The following is a 22,108-nucleotide window of genomic DNA, read 5'->3' on the forward strand; positions in this document are numbered from 1 at the left end:
TGGGGAGGGGGGGGTTTCCTCGGTTTTTCAAGGTCTCAGAGTGTGCAATTCTGTGGTTTCTCGTGCGTTTACAGAGTTGTGCAATCAGTGGCACGCTCTAACTCGAAAACATTGCCGTCACCCCAAAGAAACCCCGGGGCGCCTGGGTGGCTCAGTGGGTTGAGTGCCCGACCTCGGCTCGGGTCATGATCTCACTGCTGGTGAGTTTCGGGCCCCACGTCGGGCTCTGTGCCGACGGCTCCGGGCCTGGAGCCTGCTTCGGATTCTGTGTCTCCCTCTCTCTCCGCCCCTCCCCTGCTTGCGCTCTGGCTCTCCAAATAAATAAATAAACATTAAAAAAAAAAAAAAAGAAAGAAAGAAACCCTGTACCCCTCAGCAGTCACCACCCGCCTCCCACCTCCCGCAGCCCCTGGCAGAAACGAGTCCACTTTTTGCCTGTGGATTTGTCTGTTGTGGTCACTTCACGTAAATGAATCACACACTGTGCGGCCTTTTGTGCCTGGTTCTCTCACTGAGTGTTGTGAGGTTGTTGTTGTTGTTTTTAATTCTTTTTTAATGTTTTATTCTTTTAATTATTTTTTTAACGTTTATTTTCGAGAGAGAGAGACAGACAGAACGTGAGCGGGGGAGGGGCGGAGAGCGAGGGAGACAGAATCCAGAACGGGCTCCAGGCTCCGAGCTGTCAGCACAGAGCCCCGCACGGGGCTCGAACCCGGGAACCGTGAGATCATGACCTGAGCCAAAGCCAGACGCTGAGCCGACTGAGCCACCCGGGCGCCCCTCCTTCCCTCCTTTTCCACCCGTAACCTGGAGGTCCCTTCATTCCCTCGCCGAAGACTGCTTGAAGGCCTGCTGCGGGCCAGGCACTGGGCACCCGGGATATGGCTGGGAAAAGAGAGGTCAGAGCAGCCGGCCTCCCGTAGCTGACGCTCCAGTTGTGGGGACGGCCACCTGGTGTGTCAGCTGGTGCTCTGGGGAAAGAGATTGAGAGGTGGAAGGAGGAGGCAATATTTGATCAAGTGGCAGAGGAAGGTGAGGGGAGGAACCAGTGGGTGACTGAGAGATGGCATTCCAGGCAGTAGGAACAGCGTGTGCAAAGGCCCCGGGGTAGGACCGGGCCTGGCCCATTAGAGGAAAGGGGGGGGGGCCTTTTGGCGGGTGCATTGTGAGGAGGGGGAGACCGGGAGGAGGGGAGGGCGGGAAGGAGTTGGGGCCGGTCCTGCAGGGCCTTGTGGGCCTCTGGAAGGACTTGGGCTTCTACCCCAGGGGAGGACGGGGCCCTGGGGGGCGGTGGCTGAGGTTATCCAAGGGTTTGTCTTCCCCCACCTTGCAGGAAGAATTAAATGAGTGCGCCTGGCAGAGACTGGGCGCTCGGCATGCTCCCTGGTGATCCGGGTCCCCCACCCCCACCCCCACCCCCACCCCCACCCCCGGGAGCGCACAGCTGGCCCTGCCAGGGCCCGGACACCTGGGGCCGCCCCCACCCCGCACCCCGCGGTGTCGCCTTCCCGGGCGGCTCGGATTCCCGGATCCCCTTACCCCAGCGGCTCGGCTGTCGGGCCCCGGGCCGGGGGAGGGGGAGGCTGCAGGAAGCGGCGGATCCGGCGGCGGCTGTGGCCCGGGTGGCCGAGCTCCGGCCATGGAGAGCGCAGCGGCCCCCGAGGCCCGGGGCGCCGAGGCCCCGCGCCCGCCCGCGCCCCCGCCGTCGCCCGCCGAGCCCCCAGCCGCGCCCCGCGCCCGCCCGCGCCTGGTTTTCCGCACGCAGCTGGCGCACGGCAGCCCCACGGGCAGGATCGAGGGCTTCACCAACGTCCGCGAGCTCTACGCCAAGATCGCCGAGGCCTTCGGGATCGCGCCCACCGAGGTGAGGACGCCGCGGCCCCGGAGCCAGCGCCCCACCCGTCTGACCGGGGGGGAGGGGTGGGGTCCGGACCCCCGGCCTGGGGGCCCCGGCTCGCCTCCTCCCCCGATGGAGGGGAGCCGATCGGCGGGTCTCAGAGACGCATCTCCCAGATCCTGGGGTGCCCATACTCCAGGGACCCTCTTCCGTTAAAAGCCCTGCGCAGAGCCCGCCCTGCGCAAGAACAGTGAGCATGTTTTAGGGTGAGCGGCTCCTTTAGATTGTCCGGGAGCCCACGCCGCGAACCAGCCCGCAGCGACCCCCGCCCTCGGGTAAGCGCCTCTGTGGTCCCCGGGCGCGCGGCTGGGGACCGGGGTTCCAGGCAGCCGCTTTCCAGGAGGCCGCGGGGTTCAGGGGCTGGGCTGCAGGGCGGTGCGGCTAGTAGCCCCCAGGGGGCGCCGGCCGATTCAGAATCGCCTGAAAAAGTTGGTCTGGGGTGTCCGGGCACCGACGGGGTATAACTGAACGTTTAGGGGTGAAGGAGGGCGCTCTTCCTGCGCAGGGCCTCCCTATCACCCCGGTCTGAGGATCCCACGCCCTGCCCTTTCCCGTGGACCGGGATCCTGGTGGCTGGGTGATCAGACCAGTGGCGAGCCTCTTCGTGCCTCGGTTTCCCTCCCCTGAGCGCATCCCCCTGGTTGTCCTGCGCAGACAGAGGGCGAGGAGCACTGTCGTTAACTCTGGGCTTCCCCTCCCCTCGGGACAGATCCTATTCTGCACCCTAAACAGCCACAAAGTAGACATGCAGAAACTCCTGGGCGGCCAGATAGGGCTGGAGGACTTCATTTTTGCCCACGTGCGCGGCGAGACCAAGGAAGTGGAGGTCACTAAGACCGAAGACGCCCTGGGGTTGACCATCACGGACAATGGGGCCGGCTACGCCTTCATTAAGGTGCCCACGCAGGGCGGGCGGCTTCCCGGGTTCTCCGGGACCTGGGATGAGCCACGGGCCCCCTCTGGCCTAACTGGGCTCTAGGGAGCTGGGGGCGGGGGTGTCGGAGGCTGGGGCGGCCCCGTGAGTGACTCTGGGTCCCTGCAGAGGATCAAGGAGGGCAGCATCATCAACCGGATCCAGGCCGTGTGCGTGGGCGACAGCATCGAGGCCATCAACGACCACTCCATCGTCGGCTGCCGCCACTACGAGGTGGCCAAGATGCTCCGCGAGCTGCCCAAGTCACAGCCCTTCACCCTGCGCCTGGTGCAGCCCAAGAGAGCCTTCGGTGAGGGCCCCCTGGGGTCCCGGGGGCAGCTGGGGTGGCGCTGAGGAGCTCTTCCAGAAGTGGGTTGCCTGGAGGCCCAGTACACTGGAGGATGGGGGGGGGGGGATGGGACAGGATGGAAGGTTCTAGAAGCCTCTGCTGACATGACGGGGAACTTCCGGCACTGTGTCGGGCACAAGTAGGCAGTTTCTAGATCGTTACAGCCAGCCGAGGGATGGAGGTGTGTGTGGGTGGGGGTGGGAAGACCAGGATAGGATGAGAGTTTCTCAACCTCAGCGCTGTGACATTTGGGCCCGATCATTCTCTGCGGTGGGGGCCGTCCTGTGCGCTGTACGATGTTGAGCAGCACCCCCGGCTTCGACCCAGCGGCTGCCAATGGCAACATCAATGTCACCTGGGGGCGGGGGAACCACCCGCCCCTACCACCAGGTTAAAAACCTCTGTTCTAGAATGTAGACCATCTTGTTTAGGATGGTCTGTTGAGGACTTTCTCAAGGAAGGAGCCGGATGTCAATTCCCATCCTGGTGCCCATCTTATTTCCGCATGGACTCCCCTCCCCCCCCCCACTTTTTTTTAATGTTTATTTTAGTTTTGAGAGAAAGAGCATGGGGCGGAGGGGCAGAGAGAGAGGGAGAGAGGGAGAGAGGGAGAGAGGATCCCAAGCAGGCTCCGCACTGTCAGCACAGAGCCCACGAATTGCAAGATCGTGACCTGAGCCAAGACGGAAGATGCCAAGTTGGATGCTAGGCACCCCCCCCCCCGGAGGCTCAGTCGGTTAAGCTTCTGACTCATGGTTTCGGATCAGGTCATAATGTCGCCGCGGTTTCATGAGTTCGGGTCCTGTGTTGTGCTCTGTGCCAGGACTCTCTCTCTCTCTAAGTAAATACATAAACTTAGAAAAAAAAAGTCAGACAACGCTTAGCTAACGGAGCCACCCAGGCGCCCCTAGAGAGACTTTTTAAAAAGAGGAGAGGGGCGCCTGGGTGGCTCAGTCGGTTGGGCATCCGACTTCGGCTCAGGTCACGATCTCGAGGTCCGTGAGTTTGAGCCCCGCGTCGGGCTCTGTGCTGACAGCTCAGAGCCCGGAGCCTGTTTCGGATTCTGTGTCTCCCTCTCTCTCTGACCCTCCCCCGTTCATGCTGTCTCTCCCTGTCTCAAAAATAAATAAACGTTAAAAAATTAAAAAAAAAAAAAAAGAGGAGAGATGGGGCGTCTGGCTGGCTCAGTCGGTGGAGGGGACGACTCTCCATCTTGGGGTCACGAGTTTGAGCCCTGTGCCGGGCAGAGAGATTTCTTTAAAAAAAAAAAAAAAACAACATAAAACAAAAAATAAAGAGAAGGGAGATTTGGGGGAAGAAAGGATTCTCAAGCAGGGTCTCTGAAGATTCACCCATGGACGTAAAGGAGGGCTTTGAAGGATAGAAGGTTCTAGAAAGGCTCAGCGGGGAGCTTCCGAGGGATCCGCGGACGGGGATCCCGCAGAACAGATGCCCCTCCCCCACCGTGTCCCCCGCAGATATGATTGGCCAGCGGAGCAGAAGCAGCAAATGCCCCGCGGATGCAAAAGTGACCAGTGGGAGGGAGACCCTGCGACTGCGTTCCGGGGGGGCCGCCACAGTGGAGGAAGTGGTGAGTGAAGGGGACGGGAGTCTCCAGGGGCTCTTTCTTGCAGCAAGCAGTCCGCTGACTCGGTGCTCCCTCGGGTAAGACCCTCCCCTGCGTCCAGCCTGGTCCCCCCCACCCCCACCTCCTGCGGGATGCCCCCTGGTCGTGTGGCAGGACAACAGTGGTGACACGGAGCGCTGACTCCTGCCAAGCCCCGCTCCCCTGTCACCTGAGGGGCGGGAGCCCGTGGAGGGGCTGGGCTGGAGGGACCCCAGGCTTCTGACCCTCTGCGGTGCTCCTCTGTCCGCCCCCCCCCCCCCGCCCCGTCCCCCAGCCCACCGAGTTCGAGGAGGAGGCGTCCCGGAGGGTCGACGACCTGCTGGAGAGCTACATGGGCATTCGGGACCCTGAGCTGGGTAAGGGGCCAGGGTAAGCCGGGTGGACCCTGGGGGGAGGACAGCCCACAGGGAGGAGGCAGGGGCCCCAGGGAGCACCCTCACCCACCTCCCCTCCTCTCTGGCCCGCAGCGTCCACCATGGTGGACACAGCCAAGAAGACGCCGAGCGTCCAGGAGTTTGCGCACCGTTTAGATTCCGTCTTGGGCGAGTTTGCCTTCCCGGACGAGTTTGTGGTGGAGGTGTGGGCCGCCATCGGCGAGGCCAGGGAGGCCTGCGGCTAGTCTGCCCCGGGGCTGAGCGCAGCCCCAGCCCGGAGCCCAGCCCCCTGCCGCGGCCCTCCCCGCCGGTTCCCGAAGCCCAGCCCTGCGCCAGAGCCCAGGCCAGCTCGGAGACCGGGCTCCTCTCTAGAACCCAATCCACTCCTGAGACCCAACCCAGCTCCAAAACCCAGCCCTCTTCTAGAACCCAAGACGGCTCCGACGCGAAGCCCAGCCCTGAAATCAAGTCAAGTTCCGGAGCCCAGCTACGTTTCAGGACACAGCCGAGCCCCGAGATCAACCCCGGTTCCGCAAGCCAGCCCGGGTCTCTGACCAAGCCCTGCCGTAAAACTCGACCGGACTCTGGAACTCAAGACAGCCCCGTGACCCGGCCGTACCCGGACACCCCGTCCAGTTCAGGAACTCTCGTTAGTTCTGGAGCCCGGGCCAGACTCAAGAAACAGCCCGGCCGCAGTGGCCACACCGGCCCAGGATTGGAAGAGGGCCCCCAAACCCAAGTCTGCTCACGAACCCAGACGCAAGCTGAACTTTGGTCCAGACCCAGACCCCAGCCCTGCCCTAAAACCCAAGTGCCGTCAAGCACCCGCTCCCAACCCGGGGCCCGGTCCAGTTCCGGTGATGATTCCAGCTCAGAGACGGAGCCCAGTTCTACGCCCCAACCTAGTGCTACAACCAGGCCCGTCTCCAGAAGTCACACAAGCTCTGGAACCACAGCCCTCCCTGAGCCAAGGCCTGCCTCCCGAGCCCAGCTCGACGCCGAGCCCCGCTCTCACGGCAGAACGCAGACCAGCTCTAGAATACCGTCGGACTCCGGGCCCCAGACCGACCTCAAAGCCTGGGCAGTTTCCAGAGCTCGGTCCCGCTCAGGCACTCCACCCAGCTCTGGAGCTCAGCTCAGTTCTGGAGCACAGAGTGCGTCTGAGATCCCGTCTGGCTCCCCAGGGCAGTCCGTGGCTGAGGCCCCCCTAAGTTCCAGAATCCAGCTAAACCCCGGCACCCTATCTAGCCCTGGGACCCGGACCAACGCAGCAACAGACTTAAAGTCCACAAATCTGTCTGGCGCTGAGAGCAGACTCGGTTGCAGGACGCAGACTTGTCCCAGAGCTCCGTCGACCTCTGGGACTCGGCTCGTCTCAGAAACCCTGCCGAGTTCTAGATGCCAGCTCCAAGCCACAGCCCAAGGCAGCTCTGGTATTGAGCTGAACTCTGGGAAGCAGACGAGCTCTGGAACTCAACTCATCGCTAGAGCCCAGCCGAGCTCTGGAACCCAGCCCAGCTCCAGGATTCAGTTCAGCCCTGAGACCCAGCCCGACTCTGAAACCCAGAGCAGTTCAAGAACCCAGCCTATTCCTGGAACCCAACCAAGCTCCAGAAGCCTGAACAGTTCTAGAACCCAGCCCAGCTCTGACACCCAGCTCACTTCAGAGACCCAGCCCCGTGCAAGAATTCAGCCCAGCTCTGGAGCCCAGCTTGGCTCCGGAACTCAGTCTAGCTCTGAGACCTGGCTCAGCTCTGAGATTCAGCTCAGCCCCGAAACCCAGCTCTGTTCTAGAGCCAAGCCCAGTCCCAGGATTCAGTTCAACTCTGAGACACAGCCCAGCTCTCGAAGCCACACCAGTTCAAGAATACAGCCCAGCTCTGGAACTCACTTCAGTTCCCGAACCCGGCCTGTTTCTGGACCCCAACCCAACTCCAGAACCCTGATCAGTTCTGGAACCCAGCTCAGTTCTGAGACCCAGCCTGCCTCAGAGACCCAGCCCAGTACAAGAATTCAGCCCAGCTCTGGAGCCCAGTCCAGATCCAGGATGCAGTTCAGCCCTGAGACCCCGCCCGACTCTGAAACCCAGAGCAGTGCAAGAACTCAGCCCAGCTCTGGAACTTGCCTTAGTTCTAGAACCCAGCCTGCTTCGGGAACCCGATCCAGCTCCAGGACCCAGACCAGCTCAGAGATCCAGCTCAGCTCTAAAAGTGGGCTCCACCTACAGATCCCTGGCCTTGACCTTAGAACCCAGGCTGATCTCACTTCTCCAGCCCCCGGAGCCCTGACTCTGGCCCCTAGCACAGTCTCTCGGCCTCAGCCCCGGCCCCATGATCTGGTACATGGAACCCAGGCCGACAGCGGCCTGAGCCAAAGCCCAGCAACTTCCTACCCGGCTCCTCGGCCACAGATCCCCTCAGCCCCCCCGAAACCAGCCCTCTTCCCCAAGCCTCGGCTAGGACCCCAGAAGTTCCCCCCCTCCACCATATCTGTAATCCCTAGTTCTGCCCCCAGGGAGCCCCTCCTGCATTCCCAGCCCCCTGAATGCCTGGCTCAGGGACCTGTCCCCTCCCCCATGTTCAAGGAGTCATCAGAGCCCCTCCCCCACCAAAGGGAGCTATAGTTCGAGGATGACTTCTGTTGGCCTCCGTGGTCTCCCCCATCCTGTCTCCTGCCCCTCCCAGCCTGGGTCCCCCCTGGAAGCAGCAGGTGACCTCATTCCCCCAGCAGGCTGCAGGGGCGGGGAGGGGGGAGGGTGGTAGGGAGAGTGGAAACAGGGGCTTTAGTTTCACCGGGGCCTGGCTCTGAGAGTTGTAAGCAGATCCCAGGTCTGTGGAGTGGAAAGCTGGGGGGGGGGGGGGGGGGGGGGGGGGGGGGGAGGGGCCTGCGGGCAGGAGGTGGAGAAATGGGGAGCAGGAGGGGAATTCTGTCCTCATGTACCTCGAGGGCTCACGGGAAATAAAGGCACCTCCCACCCCGGCAGCTGGATGTGTCATTTCTGGGGGGAGCTCCTGGGAAGACAGAGGAAGGGGCAGGCAGGAGGCTTTAGGGGGCTGACGTGACCACACCGGGTGCTTCTCAGGCGTCTACTCTGTGCCAAGCTCTTTGCCAAGGGCTGTGCATGAGCTCTGGCACCTGCAGGAGCGCGCGCACACACACACACACACACACACACACACGGGTGGTAAAGGCTCAGTCCTCTGACCCTCCCATGGATGTTTATTGAGCACCTGCTGTGGGCCAAGTGCCTTCTGTTCAAGGCCCTGGGGTCTGAAGTGGTGTGGGAGCAGCTACCCGAGTGAGGGAGTGAGCCCTGCTTGGGACTGGGGGGGGGGGGCGGGTAGCAATTGCTCACGTCCCAGTCCTGCCCGTCTCTGTCTGTCTCCTCTCTTTTCCCTCACCTGCGAATGGGTTTAATGCCAGAACCCCGGGGACTGTAGGGAGAATGACAGGAGACCGGACCTACAGAGTGCTTAGTCAAGACTCCAGAAAGGAGGTGAGGAGTGAGAACCCAGCCCCCTCCCCCCCACCCCGTTCCCCTGCACCCCAGCTCTGCTCAGGCGGCCGCCCGCGTGTCGGTGAAGACCGATGTCGTCTGGACCCAGAGGGAAACAAAGACGGCCGGCGGGGCTAAGATGTATTTTGGCCAGGGAGGGGGTGTCCTGCCTATTCGTGCTCAATGTTTTCCAAACAGGGCCTTCTTGGGTGGGGGCATCAAGCTGAATCAACTGTACCCCCCAGTAAGCAGGTCGTGTCGGGTCCAAGGGCCCCCACTTCTGGAGGCTTTCTGGAAGGGGAGGCTTGCAAGTCTGGTCTCCTCAGACACCCACCCCACAGGCCTGCCCACCCTTCCTGGGGGGGCGGGGAGAAGGGACGGGAGGGGAAAGGGGGATCAGGGAGGAGTTAGGGAGTCCCCAGGGCGGATGGAGGACAGCCCGCAGGCCTGCCCTTCAACGTCTCGGTCCTTCCGACGCTCCCGGCTCCCGGGGCTTCAGAAGAGACCAGCCGTGACCCTCGGGAGCGCCCCGTCCGGCTGTCCCCCTCGGGTCCTACTGCACCGTGGGCCTCTGGGTGAGCTGGGGCTGCAGGGACAGCGACCTGGGCCGGGCGCCGAGGCGAGGGTGGAGACGTCGGATCACGGCCCGGCGGAACAGGATGTACACCCAGGGGTCCAGGATCTGGTTCCAGGTGGCCACGCGCAGGTAAATGAGCAGACGTTGCTCCGTGGCTCGGGACAGCTGTCCGGTCGGGCTCATGGCGGGCGGGCTGCGCAGCACCGTCTGGGCAATGAACACCTGCCGGGGGTCAGAGCGGTTAGCCAGGGACCCCGCCGGCCGCCAGCCCTGCCCCTCACCGGCACCTTCCCTGCGGCCCCCCCCCCCCCCAGGGGCAGCTGAGGTCAAGTGCTCCTTGTGCCCCGGCTTTGCTGTGTGACCTCGGGAGAGCCGCCTGACCTCTCTGGGCTGCAGTTGATGGAGCTCTCCCTGGGGCACAATTAAAAATGGTGGGAAAGAAACAAACCTGGAGGGGGAAGCGGGCGGAGTCGCTGTTCCTGCCACAGCGTTATTGTTCGATTCGTCCGAAACGTAGACTACAACATTGGACTCTAAAGTTGCCCATGAAATACTTAATTTTTTTAGGTTTATTTATTTTGAGAGAGAGGGAGAGAGAGAGAGAGAGAGAGAGAGAGAGAGAGAGCCAGGGAGGAGTCGAGACAGAATCCCAAGCAGGCTCCAGGCTCCGAGCCATCAGCACAGAGCCCGACATGGGGCTCGAACTCACGAACCGTGAGATCATGACCTGAGCCGACACCGAGAGTCAGACGCTTCACCGACTGAGCCACCCAGGCGCCCCTAAATACTTAATTTTTATATCATATGTTTTATTTTAAGTAATTATATCTTGCGTTGAGATTTATATTTTATGTAAATTATATTTTATATGATTTTGACACAATTTTATATTAAATAATCCTATGTTAAACTTGTATACTGAATCATTTAAGTATATTTCATTACTGTTGACATTTGTGTTTAATATTACATATGTCATACAAGTTATTTACAAATATATAATACAACGAATAGCTAATATACTGTTAATTATAATATATAGTATTTAAAATATATATTACAAGTATAATCATATAACTAACTGTATCATTGATACAATTAGATATAAATGATAACTCAGTAACAATGTAATAGTCATAATGTATATTTTGTAACTATAATGAACATTTATGTTAAGCATAATCATAATTCACATGATGTTAAATTCTTATATTAAAATAAACTGTTGGGGCGCCTGGGTGGCGCAGTCGGTTAAGCGTCCGACTTCAGCCAGGTCACGATCTCGCGGTCCGGGAGTTCGAGCCCCGCGTCGGGCTCTGGGCTGATGGCTCAGAGCCTGGAGCCTGTTTCCGATTCTGTGTCTCTCTCTCTCTCTGCCCCTCCCCCGTTCATGCTCTGTCTCTCTCTGTCCCAAAAATAAAAATAAAAACGTTGAAAAAATACACTGTTATATTGAAATTATATTAACATTGGGACACCGGGCTGGTCCAGTCTAAGGAGCCTGTGACTCAGTCTCAGGGTTACGAATTCGAGCCCCACGTTGTGTGTAGAGAATCTTTAAAAATAAAATCCGGGGGGCACCTGGGTGCCTCAGTCAGTTAAGCCTCCCACTTCAGCTCAGGTCACGATCTCACGGTTCGTGAGTTCGAGCCCCGCGTCGGGCTCCGTGCTGTCAGTGAGGAGCCTGCTTGGGATTCTCTCCATCTCCCTCTCTCTCTGGCCCTCCCCTGCTTGTACTCTCTCTCTCTCTCTCTCTCTCTCTCTCTCTCTCTCTCAAAATAAACTTTAAAATGGCAGGTGGGAGTTTCCCCAGGTGAGTTTGCAGGGAGCGTCTGGGGGCCTGTCCTGGGGGCCGATGGGAGCCAGGGGAGGCTCCAGAGCGGGGGAGTGGTCAGGGGCCAAATCTGGCCCTCCGCGTCTTTCTGCCTTCTTTCGTTTGCTTTGTTCTTTGGTTTGGTTTTGTTGCTATGTGGAGAATGTCCTTCCACGCGGGAACAGTGGGAGAAAAAAGAGAAAGGAGCATATCTGTGGCACGTGAAAACGACACGGGATTCAAACCTCGGCGTCCACGAGTGGAGCCCAGGGGCGCAAGCCACGTGCATCTTCCCTGTCCTCGGTGGCTGCCTTCACGCTCCCTGGGCCGGGCCGAGTCGCTGTGACGGAGACCGTGCCTGGAATATTCACCGCCCGGCCCTTTCTGAGAAAGCTTACCCCGGAAGGGGACTCCGGAATTGTTTGGTGAGGCAGGGATCCTACCCGGGATGCCTTCCCCCTTCGGTCTAGCGAGTGAACTCCTATTCATGCGTCAGAGCCCCAGTTCTGACGACTCGGAGCAGGACGGAACTCCTTCTGGGTGTTCCAAGAGCCAGGAGGCTGGAGGGCAGGGTCCTCGTCGGCCGACGGCTGTGTGTATCTCGGCCAGGGGAGGGAAGCAGGGAGCCTGCGAGGAACCCGTTCCCGGGGTGGGTGCCAGCCACAGGCACCTACGGGTTCCCGCGGGAGCGTCAGTTACAGGACGGTGCTTCTGGCTGACGGAGGTGCTCTTGTCCTGTCCTCGGCGTGTCCCTCCCAGGCCTGTTCTCATGGATCTGAGAACATTTACGTATTCAACTCATTACTAGTGGCATCCCTCCCATGTACTGGGCAGCACCTGAGTCGGGTCCCTCCCCGCTCTGCCCTCAGCCCTCCAGGGCTTCTTCCTCCCCACCCCGCCCCGGGGTAGAAGCCCAAATTCTCCCCTCGGCCCGCCAAGGCCCTCCACGACCTGTGCCCGTCCCCTCTCCGCCCTCCCCTCCCGTCCTCCCTCCCTCCCCCTCCCCCGCTCTGCTCCAACCACACAGGCCCCCGGGCTGTTCCTCCCACACACTAGGCAGGGTCCTGCCTCAGGACCTTGGCCCATGCCGCGCCCGCTGCCTGGAATGCTTTCGCCCTCGGAGCTCCACACAGCTTACCCCTCTACCATGTCTTTGCTCAAATGTCACCTTCACCAAGAGGCCCCTGACCAGGGTCCGCCCTCCAGCCTGCAATCCCTTGGGACAGACGCCCAGAACGGGCCCTGCTCCGCTCTGAACCCTTGGAGCTGGCGCTCTGAAACACGGATAGGAGTTTAACTGCTAGACAAAAACCAGGAAGGCGTCCTAGGTAGAATCTCGCTGAATCACTGAACGACTCCCGAGTCCCCTTTGGTGACAAACTTTTTCTTAAAGGACCGTAAACACTCGAAACGCGGTCTCTGTCGCCACTCAGCTCTGCAGCGTGAAAGCCACGTGGAACCGCATGGGCGCGGCCGTGTTCCAGCAGGACTTTCTTTCTGGAGGCGGAAATGGGAACCCCGTGGCATTTGCACGTGTCACAAAATATTATGGGTCTTTGTACCTTTCCTCTAACCGTTCACATATGCAAGACGTTCTAGCAAAACAACAACAACAACAAAAAACCAAGGCAAAAGCAAGAACAAATTCGCGATCTTTCCATTCGCGGGTTGTTTTGTTTTGTTTTGTTTTTGGGGTTCTATTTTTAAGTGATCGCTGCACCCGACGTGGGGCTCGAACTCACGATCCCGAGACCAGGAGTCGCACGCTCCACCGGCAGAGGGAGCGGACTAAGTTCACGGCCCGCCTGCCCCGCTGGCAAGAGCTCCCGGAAGCACAGGATCTCGGCCGTGTCCTCGGTGCCTAGAGCGGAGCCTTGTACACAGGAGTCGCTCGTGACACGCTTGTTGGAAGAACAAATGAACGAGCGAGTTCACGTCAACCTCACCATCACGCTTTTGGATCCCCGTAACCAGACAGCAAGGCTGGAGGAGGGGAGCCCGGAGCCAGAGTCACACGGCAAGTCCTCACGGGATGTGGGCTGGGAACCGCGTGTCTGACTTCAGACGCCAGACTCGTCCCGATCAAACAGAGATGGAAAGATAACCACCCTGAATGGCCAACTTACGCCAATCACTCGCAGGGCTTGGGCCCAGGCTCCCCGACTCGGAAAACCTGGGCAGGCCTGGGTTCCAGCCCAGAACCAGGCACGGAGGAGACTCAGGAGATGTTTGATGATTCAGCGACACTACCTAGAATGGCTTCCTTGGCTTTGTTAAGAAAACTCCTATTCATCCCTCAAGACCCCAGCTCTCACGCCCCTCCCCTGGGAAGCCTTCTCTGATGCCCCAGATGGAATCCTGGAGCCCCTCCCTGGGCATCCCCATCACGCCCCCGGTCTGGGGGTTATCTGTGCCCCGCTCGTGAGCTCCTCGAGGAAGGACGCCCGAACCCTGGGGTCCGTGCCCGCGTTTTCCCGGGCGGGTGAGAACCGGGAGACCTAAATCCGTGTGGCTGAGCCCAAGCCCGGTCACCAGGAGCGGCAGGAGCCCCGAGCAGACGCCCTCCCGCACCCCCCCCCCCGCCCCGCCACTCACCAGCAGCGGCATCCAGCAGATAGTGGCCACCACCATGATGCCCGTGAGCTGAGCCATCATCTCGACCTCACAGTCCCGTGGGCGCTGCTGGGCGGCCTCCTGGCCGTGGTAGACGTGGCACAGAGCGGCCACGCTGATCGTGTTGAGCAGGAAGGACAGCCCCACCGAGAGGCCGCCCAGGAGCGAGAACAGCAGGCCGAAGGCCACGTCCCCGGGCTGGGCGCCGAGCGTCAGGAAGCACCAGGAGCCGGGATACTGCACCGTGTAGCGGCCCACGCCCAGCAGGGGCAGCAGGCCCAGCGCCAGCGCCGAGGCCCACACCAGCCCCACCGTGGCCCAGGCGCGGCGCCCGGAGGCGGCCGCGGGCCGCGAGAAGGGCCGGGTGATGCCCAGGTAGCGCTCCGAGGCCATGGCGGCCCCCAGCCACAGCGGGCAGAGGCCGAAGAAGACCATGACGACGCCCATGAACTGGCAGAGGCGGCAGCCGGGGTCCACGGCGCGCCAGTCGAAGAGGACGGCATGCTGGGCCACCACGATGGCGCCGGTGACCAGCAGCCCCGCGAAGTCGGTGAGGACCAGGCCGCAGAGGAAGGTGAGGAAGGAGGAGCGGGCGTGCGAGCCGCCCTGCCGCGCACCGGCCAGCACGCTCAGGGCCAGCAGGTTGGACGCCAGGCCCACGAGGCAGAAGGAGGCGGCGAACCAGGGGGAGGCGATGAGCCGCCGCTCCTCCGGGGTGATGTTGGTGGGCCGGAAACAGGGCCCCAGGGCGCTGCCGTTGGGCCACATGGCGCCGGGTCACCAACCCATCGGGCCAGGGGCGGCGGGCGGGGACGGCTCGGGCACACCTGGGGGAGCAGGCAGAAGGAACGCCGGTGAGTCACTCTGCCCTTGAATCCGCGCGGGCCTGGCGAACTCCTACGCGGGCTTCGACGCCCCAGTCCAAATGACCCTCTTCGGTTTTCTTTGTTTTGATGTTTGTTTATTTGGAGAGAGAGAGAGGAAGAGAGACAGCACGGGCAGGAGAGGGGAGGCTACGGACGGTGACACCACGACACGAGCCGAGATCAAGAGTCGGACACTCAACTGACCGAGCCGCCCAGGCGCCCCGAATAACCCCTCTTCGAAGAAACCTTCCCCGACTTGCCTCGCTCCCCGCTCAGTAGTATCACTAGCCGCACCGCCTCCAACTCTGTCCTGCCCCGGTGGCCGTGACCCTCAAGGGTGAGGACCACTGCCGTCTCCTCTGTGACCCCTGGAGACCAGGGTGTCAGAGAAGAACCCAGAGAGAGGCCCTGGGTTTGAACGGCAGCCCCGGGCACCCCCGGCGTGACCCCAGGCAAATGATTGCTTCCCTCCGGGCACCACCGCCCCCTGCTTGTCACCCCTCTGAGCCCCTGTCGCCCCTCTGAGCCCTTGTCAGACTGCAGAGTCCAGGATGGGTGGGGAGACTGGATGCGTCCAAGGTGAGGAGGGCAGCTGGGCGTCGGCCAGAGGTCCCGGCTCCCAGGCCGGCTCTGAGGTCAGCCTCTGGGTCACCAGTTGTCGCGCACGCGTGGCGGGGGGCCCGACACCTTCCGCGTTTTAGGACGACGCTTCCTGGCACATGTTGCAATCGTGTGGATTCTTCCCCGCCGCCCCCGTTTTCAGGGCATTGTTTTCATAATAAGAAACAAACCCAGAAATCCGGTTCCATTCTGGGAACAGAAACACGGCTCATGGGCAGTGACAGACTCCCCGGGGATGGGCTATAAATGGCAGCGAGAGGGACCTGGTCCTCGCGGTGGGGCCGGGCGACAAAACCAGAGACATCTGGGCCTGACTTCTGCGAATGTGGACGAACACACCAGATGTGGGGACGTCAAGGAGAAATAAATTGAGAGATCATTCAAAAAACAGCTCCCGGTTCCCCAAAAGACAGGAAGGCTCCCTGTGTGGGCAGCCGGGGTTCCCGGGGCGGGGGTGGGGAAGACACAGAGAGAGGGCGACACAGAATCTGAAGCAGGCTCCAGGCTCCGAGCCGTCAGCACAGAGCCCGACGCGGGGCTCGAACCTACAAACCGTGAGATCACGACCTGAGCCGCAGTCGGGCGCTCAACGGACTGAGCCACCCGGGCGCCCCCAAGGGATAGCATTTCCTACAAGTGGGTCAGATTGGCCTGGGGTCCAGGCCTCGCTGCCTACCCTCTCACTGACTCTGGTCTAGTCGCGCGCCTCGTCCCTTCCTGTAAGGGGCCCGATGACGGGAACATGTGGGTCCGAGTACAGGGCTCAGGGCCTCGTGGGTGCCCTCAGGGTGGTGGCCGTGGCCACCTTCCCACGTGTTCCCTGCTGTGCTGCTGGCCTGGTCCCTCTGCTCAGCGACCCCTTACCCAGCTCCTGACACGCGCACGGAGTTTCCCTCCTCGGCGGTGGGGTGGGGCCTCCGGTGGGAACACTGAGGCCCCGGGAGAGGTGCGGGGGCAGCACGGCGGGGGGCTTTCCTCGGTGACCCGCAACCTGCCCCTCCGCGGCAGGGCAGGGGTGCGCGCTCTGCCGTCACAGATTTGGCCTGCATTTGGATTCCCCTCGGGACGGGGCACTCTCTCCCTCCAGAGCTGGAATGCACCGTTGCGGGACATTCCCGGGGACTTGGGCTGTGCCTGCGACCGCTGACCTAACCCCAGGCTGGAGTGACCGCGAGCTAGGGGCTCCTCCGGGCCCACAGCGCCGGCCCCCGTGGGAGGCTCCGTGAACTGCCGATTCGACTGCTGATGCACCCGGAGACCGCCTCACGCCTCCCTCGTCTGGGAACAAACCTGTGACCCAGAGCTCTTGGCCCCAGGGGGAGGCTGGAACCTGGCCTGACTCCCTCTGGCCACAGCCTCTGGTTTCCAGTCCCCTCGGGGACAGGTCCTGGTGACAGCTGCCTTCCCGAGTTCCCCAGGCAACAACGCCGGCCCCGCAGGGGCACCTGGCAAAGCCTCCCTTCCCCTTCCCCTCCCCCCACCCCCACCCCCAGAGGGGCTGGGAGGGGACGGAGGGCCCTGTCCTCGCCATAGCCCGAGGTCCACAATCAGCACCATGTGGCCCTCGGGGGAACCCATCTTCCTTTCTGTGCCTCGTGGGGGGGCCTGGCGCCCAGATCCTCTAGACAGACTCAGGATTCCGTGGCCCAAGAGCAGGGAGGTTTGGCTTTGAAGGACCAGGACTCTGGGATTCCAACGCCCTCCCGCTTCCAGAACCCGCAGGGCCTCGAGTCGAGAATTCCAAGGGGCTGCGGTTCTAGAGCTTTGATGGGAACGTGGCTGGGTCCTGGGTCCAGAACTTCCGTCTCAGCTCCTGGCTCCTCCCTGGAGGACTGCCGGCCCGCCCCGGGGGCGTCGTCAGCCCACCTGGGTGAGGCCTGGGGCTCCTTCCAGCTGCCCCAGAGCCTCAGGCACCAGGCCTCCCATGCCCAGCCCCCTGCGGAATGCGATCTCCGGTTCCCAAGCGCCAGGCCCCTCCTCTGCCTGTGGGTCGGTCCCTGGCTCTCCTCCCCCACCCCCTCCTGTCCGCCAAGCCAGCCATCTCTCAACACGTCTCTCCCCCGACTCGATGGCTTGCGAGGCCTCCTGTCCCCGCGCCCAGGCTCACCCAGACTCCCGCAGGGGCGACGCTGACCTCTGACCGGCTCGCCGGAGTCCCAGGCTGGGAGGGGGGTAAACTGTGCCAAGCCTCAGTGTCCCCTCCTCTGTGAAGCGGGGAGACCCACGACACTGAGCCGCCTCCTGGCATTCCGGCTGATTTTCTGGGCCCGACCTGCTCCCACCCAGGCCCCTCCCCGCCGGGGAGCCTTCCCTGCCCTTCGGGAGCTCAGAGGTCGGCTCCCGGCCGGCCAGGCGCACGGGGGCAGCCCTGAGGTGGCCCCAGCACATTTGCTAAGTGCTCTGAGCGCCGTCCAGGTGACCAACGGTGTCACCTTTTCAGGGACCAGGCCAGCCCGGGGCCTGACGCAGGCTCGCAGGCCCATGGGTGTGGACCCCTCCACAGACACCGCACACAAATGTCAGCCCCCAGGCCTGCCCCACCTCCCTTCACCACATCATGAGGCTTAATTTCCGGGACCTTTTCCTGTTTGTGACACCAACCCGACCCCCACCCCAGAGGGTGCAAAGTGGGGTCGCCAGCCTCCGCCCTGACTCAAGGGGCCCCCCGTGAGCCTCAGTTTCCTTATCTGTACAGTGGGTGCTCTCCAGGGCTCGCCACTCACCTGCACAAGAGGGCAGGTGTGAGGTGAGGGGACAGGCCTGGGGGCCCTTGGCCGTGGTTGAGGATGGGCACTGAGTTACAGTGATGGTCCCGACGTGGGCTGAGACCGGCCACATACGCACAGACACGGGCTCGCAGCCACGCCCAGCGCCTTGAACCCTCCCTGCGGCGCCGAAGGACCCTGAGCGGCCCCGCAGGCTCCCAGGGAAACACAGAGGCACGTCGCGGGCCACACCGGGACAGGCCCCCGGCGGACTGCAGGGGCACGACGGCACACTCCGGTCGCAGACCTGGTCTCAGCAACGCCCGGGGACACCTAGCACCTGGCGACCGGCGGACGGGGGGACACACCCACAGCGGGGCGGGCCGCCGGACACATCCTGCCCGCGCTCACGCCGCGCCCCTAACCTGGCGGGCCGGCCTCACCTGGAGACGACGATCCGTGGCCTGCGCTGGGGTCGCCCCTGTCGCACAGCCCGGCTGGCCGACGTGCGGGTGTCGGGCTCAGGCCGGGGAGGGCGGAGCGGGGAGCAGGGCGGTCGGGCCTCCCGGGGCCCCCGGGGAAACCGAGTCACGGCCGGGGGCGGGACGCACAGAGGACCCCCGGCGCTGCCCCGTTTCCGCAGGGCACGGATGGAGGGCGCGGCAGCTCAGGACGCCCGGCTGCGCGAGGTCCTCCGGGGCTGGAGGAGGGGCGACGAGTCCTCCCCGCCTGGAAGCGGGGTCCGCGGGGGCTAAAAATAGCCCAGGATAGGGGCTCCGCGCAGCGGCCCGCGCCCTGTCGGTCCCTGTCTGTCTCTCCAGCGTCTCTCACCGGCCCCTCCCCCTGGCGCTGGCCACGCCCCTCAGGCCTGGCCTGGCTGATGGGGGTCAGGGGGCGCCCCCCAGCCCGCTGGGGACCCGGCTCGGCCCCCTGGGCTCAGGGACAGGGATGCGGTGGCCGGGGCCCTCTCGGGGGACTGTAGCCTGGGCCCGCCCCAGCTGGGCGCCCTCTTTGCACTTCTGCCGCCAGGCCCCGCGTTATTCACCATCTGGGCAGCACCCGAGATCGGGAGGGGCCGGGCGTCCCCCTCCCCTCCCCACCCCCCCTCCCGGCAGAATCAGGCCCCGAGGGGCCCAGGGCTCTAAGCCGGTGAACCTGGTGGGGCTGGGCCTGGCACACAGTAGGTACCTAATCAATGCGGGGGGTCTGTTTAGAGGGGAGGACGGGCGTCCTGCTGAGGCAGGCTTTCCTGGAGCAGGTCGGTGGGACGCGGTGGGTCGCGCATTCCGGGGGAGGGTCCTGTGAGGACAAAGGCTTGGAGATGACAGTGAAACCAGCGAAGGGACCGCCCCTGGAGGGCCGCCTGCGGTGAGGGGGTCCGTTCCCCGCTGGCCTCCACCACCCCCCACCCCAGTGTCAGGTGGGAAAGGCTGTCGGCCCAGTGCCCTCAGGACTGATGGGAGGATGAGGTGTGGGCTCCCAGGCAGGGTCCACTTCCTTTTGAAGACCCCCCCCCCCCCCAACCCAGGGCTCTGGGCCAGTCTCCTCAGCCACGAAAATAGAGGGTGACCAGCCTGGGGACGGCTACAGCACGGGCCTGTGCTAGACGGTCCTTAGGTGGGTGAAGGGGGTCCGGGAGCCCTTGAAGCTGAGTGCAGGGCAGGACTTGGGCGTGGAGGGATCCCCTGGGCCTCACTGGCCCCACGTTAGGCCCCGAGTGGGCCAGGACTGACCGGTTTGGCCTTGACTCTGCCCCACCCAGTGCTTGGGGGTCTGGGAGGGTCGCCTGAGGTCAGGCTCTGAGTGAGGACCACGTGCTCCCGCCCTCCCCTGCGTGTCTGACACCCCTTCTCTGGCTGCCCCTCCACCATCGTTCCGGCCTCCAAGCCTTTACTCACACCCAGCATCCTTCCAGAAGGCCCCTCCCCTGCCCTATCCCATTGTCTGAGGCCCTGAGGCAGTGAGCCCCGTAGCTCTAATCCTCCTCGGTAGGGGATCTCCCCAACTCCCAACTCCGGCCTCTGGCAGAGCCCTGGCTCAGAGGACTCCCCCCCCCCCCGCCCCCCCACCCCGTAAAGCCTACTCCCCTACCCTCCAACCCTCTTCCAGGGCAGTTCTGTGTCCTAGCCCGTGTGGCAGGACAATGTGGAGTCAGACCTGCCCTCGAGGATGCCCCCCCATGGCTGGAGAAAGAAAGACCGCCTTCTGTGGTCAGGCAGGGCCCAGAGGTGAGCCAGGAAGGGGTGGAACTGAGGCGGGGGTGGGGGGTGGGGAGGGTCAGGGCTGGGGCTTTGTAGGATGGACAGGAGTTCGCCAGGTCTGAGAGACACGGTGGCGACAGACATTCCCCGTTTAAAACTTAAGAGACGAGACCGAGCATGCGGCTTCTGGGAATCGCAAGGAGGCAGATGTGATGCAGCGGCTGTGGCGCAGGGCTGGAGGGAGGCTGTCCTCTCCCCGCTTCCTCTGGCCCGAGATAACAAGGGCAACGTCCCTTCTGGGAACCGGCCACAGCAGGCGTCGGAAAAGGGCACTGGACTCGCATTTGGCCCGGGCCTCACGGCAGCTCTGCGCGGCGGCGGGGAGAGACGCTCGTCGTGAAGACGGGGAAAGACCGGGGGGGGGGGGGGGGGGCGTGCCGGCTGGCTCCGTGGGTGCAGCGCGCAACTCTCTTGGTCTCAGGGTTGTGAGTTCGAGCCCCACGTTAGGTGTAGAGCTTATGTTAAAAAAAAATCTTAAGAACAAACAAAAAAGATGGGGAAACTGAGGTCCGGAGGGAAGAAATGATGTGTCCACCGCCGCGTGTGGGTGGGATCTGAACATGAGCTGTGACTTCCACCGCCTCCTGTCCTCCCTGCCTCCCCTACCCCACCCTGCTCAGTCAGCTAGGGAGGCCTGGGAGGGGCGGAGATGGCCTGGGGGGAGCGGACGGTGGGAACGAGGCCAGGCTCAGGATGTGCCCCCCGTGGCTGTGGTTTCCGGTGGGGGCCAGGAAGGGAGTGTCTATTCTTAGCCTCCACAGCCAAGGGCGGAAAACGACCGGTGGGGGGTGGGGGCAGCTTAACGCCCCGGGTGGACCCTGGGCCAGGGTGGGGGCCACGGTGCCTCCCGTCTGCCTGAAGCGCCTCCCTGACCCCTAGCGTGTGGCCCTGTCCGGCTCACTCACTCACCGGCTGTGGCTCCCCAGTGCCCCGTGGAGGAGTCCAGGGCCTGGGCTGTGGCCCTGCCCTGGGCTCACCTGCAGCCCCTTCCTGCCCAGCGCCTGTGCCCCTTCTCCGGAAAGTCTTGTGTTCCTTCCGGGGTCCCCCAGACCCACTGCCTGCCCCCGCCTTGAGCCCCGTACCTTGAGCTGGGGGTGTCTGAGCCCAGCCCTCCTCCCTCCCCGCGGGGGCTCCTGGCTCTAAGCTCCCACCGGTCGGGAGGGGGCGGGGGGATGGCCACTCCGTTCTCCCTCCTAGTGCAGCCGTCTCCCCCCCAGGGCCGGGTCGTCACCCCGCCAGGACTGCAGAGGGGGGTGTGAGGGGCTGGGACTCTCGGGGGAGCAGATGGGAGAAACTGATGCCAGGACATGGGCAGTGCCCCGGGGGGTGGGATTCTCCAAGCTGCAGAAACCCGGATTCTAACCCTGACCGCCGCTTTCCAGGCCTGAGCATGTGGGCGGCCTCGTAAGGACAGAAGCGCGCGCCCTCCCATGGAGCCAGGCGGGGTCCGGATGGCGCCCGTTAAAGGCCTTAGGCGTCCTGTGAGCAGGCAGCCAGCTGGGGCCAGAGTGCCTCCTGGGCCCGCCCCACTCAGCCCTGCTCCCAGGGGCCTGTCGCGACCTCAGGGACAGCGGCACCCGCCAGGAACCAACTGGTGCCAACCGCCTAGATCCAAAGGAGATTCTGAGGTCGCTGTGACAGTCAAGTGACGTCGTCTGCCAGGGGGTCTGAAGGGCACAGCCGTGCCCCATATGATGCCACAACGGGTGCTCCTCACCGCGGACCATGGTTTGGGTGGGCCGGGGTCTGCGGCTCAGAGGCCCCTTGACCAGACGCACCCCTGGGCTGAGCCAACACACCGTGCTGCCCAGCGACCTTGTGTGAGGGCAGAGCTGGGAGTGACCAGCGGCCTGGGGAGGGTCCATCCTGGCTGTGGACTCCGGGCCAGATGCCTGTCTGTCGTGGGGGGTGGGTAGGTACTAAACAACATCCCTCCACCCCCACCCCCACCATGGTGACCACACCACAGACATCCCCTGGGGCCTGGGAGGGCAGC

The 22,108-nt window shown here is 63.1% G+C and overlaps 2 protein-coding genes across 7 annotated transcripts; one reads left to right on the top strand and one right to left on the bottom strand.

The window, feature by feature from the left end:
• Window positions 1-1,515: 1,515 nt before the first annotated feature.
• On the top strand, window positions 1,516-7,979 carry GIPC3 (GIPC PDZ domain containing family member 3). Of its 3 annotated transcripts, none has more exons than XM_023243724.2 (6): window positions 1,516-1,864; window positions 2,607-2,792; window positions 2,940-3,120; window positions 4,638-4,750; window positions 5,061-5,142; window positions 5,254-5,537. In XM_023243724.2, the coding sequence occupies exons 1-6, from the start codon at window positions 1,640-1,642 to the stop codon at window positions 5,403-5,405; spliced, it is 939 nt and encodes a 312-aa protein (XP_023099492.1). In that variant the 5' UTR covers window positions 1,516-1,639; the 3' UTR covers window positions 5,406-5,537. The 3 variants fall into 3 exon arrangements, with proteins under 3 accessions (XP_023099492.1, XP_044899521.1, XP_044899527.1); XM_045043586.1 differs by having other exon boundaries at window positions 1,537-1,864; window positions 5,061-5,155; window positions 5,254-7,979; XM_045043592.1 differs by lacking the exons at window positions 1,516-1,864; window positions 2,607-2,792; window positions 2,940-3,120 and having other exon boundaries at window positions 4,349-4,750; window positions 5,061-5,155; window positions 5,254-7,976.
• Window positions 7,980-8,780: 801 nt separating this feature from the next.
• On the bottom strand, window positions 8,781-18,912 carry TBXA2R (thromboxane A2 receptor). Of its 4 annotated transcripts, none has more exons than XM_045043633.1 (4): window positions 18,295-18,904; window positions 17,281-17,350; window positions 13,642-14,486; window positions 8,781-9,455 (listed from the first exon to the last, which is right to left on the bottom strand). In XM_045043633.1, the coding sequence occupies exons 3-4, from the start codon at window positions 14,425-14,427 to the stop codon at window positions 9,210-9,212; spliced, it is 1,032 nt and encodes a 343-aa protein (XP_044899568.1). In that variant the 5' UTR covers window positions 14,428-14,486; window positions 17,281-17,350; window positions 18,295-18,904; the 3' UTR covers window positions 8,781-9,209. The 4 variants fall into 4 exon arrangements, with proteins under 4 accessions (XP_044899568.1, XP_044899563.1, XP_023099486.1 ...); XM_045043628.1 differs by having other exon boundaries at window positions 17,254-17,350; XM_023243718.2 differs by lacking the exon at window positions 17,281-17,350 and having other exon boundaries at window positions 18,295-18,903.
• Window positions 18,913-22,108: the final 3,196 nt, after the last annotated feature.

The sequence above is a fragment of the Felis catus genome, chromosome A2 (genome assembly GCF_018350175.1).
Source record: "Felis catus isolate Fca126 chromosome A2, F.catus_Fca126_mat1.0, whole genome shotgun sequence".
NCBI classification, from domain to species: Eukaryota; Metazoa; Chordata; class Mammalia; order Carnivora; family Felidae; genus Felis; species Felis catus.

Bases quoted from the DNA above. Each gene is read 5' to 3' on its own strand.
- GIPC3 (XM_045043586.1), top strand. From the start codon at position 1,640: ATGGAGAGCGCAGCGGCCCCCGAGGCCCGGGGCGCCGAGGCCCCGCGC. The intron at 1,865-2,606 runs GTGAGGACGCCG...CCCTCGGGACAG, and splicing joins TCGGGATCGCGCCCACCGAG to ATCCTATTCTGCACCCTAAA. The intron at 5,156-5,253 runs GTAAGCCGGGTG...TCTGGCCCGCAG, and splicing joins GAGCTGGGTAAGGGGCCAGG to CGTCCACCATGGTGGACACA.
- TBXA2R (XM_045043633.1), bottom strand. From the start codon at position 14,427: ATGTGGCCCAACGGCAGCGCCCTGGGGCCCTGTTTCCGGCCCACCAAC. The intron at 9,456-13,641 runs GTGAGTGGCGGG...GACCCCCGGCAG, and splicing joins TCTGCTGGATGCCGCTGCTG to GTGTTCATTGCCCAGACGGT.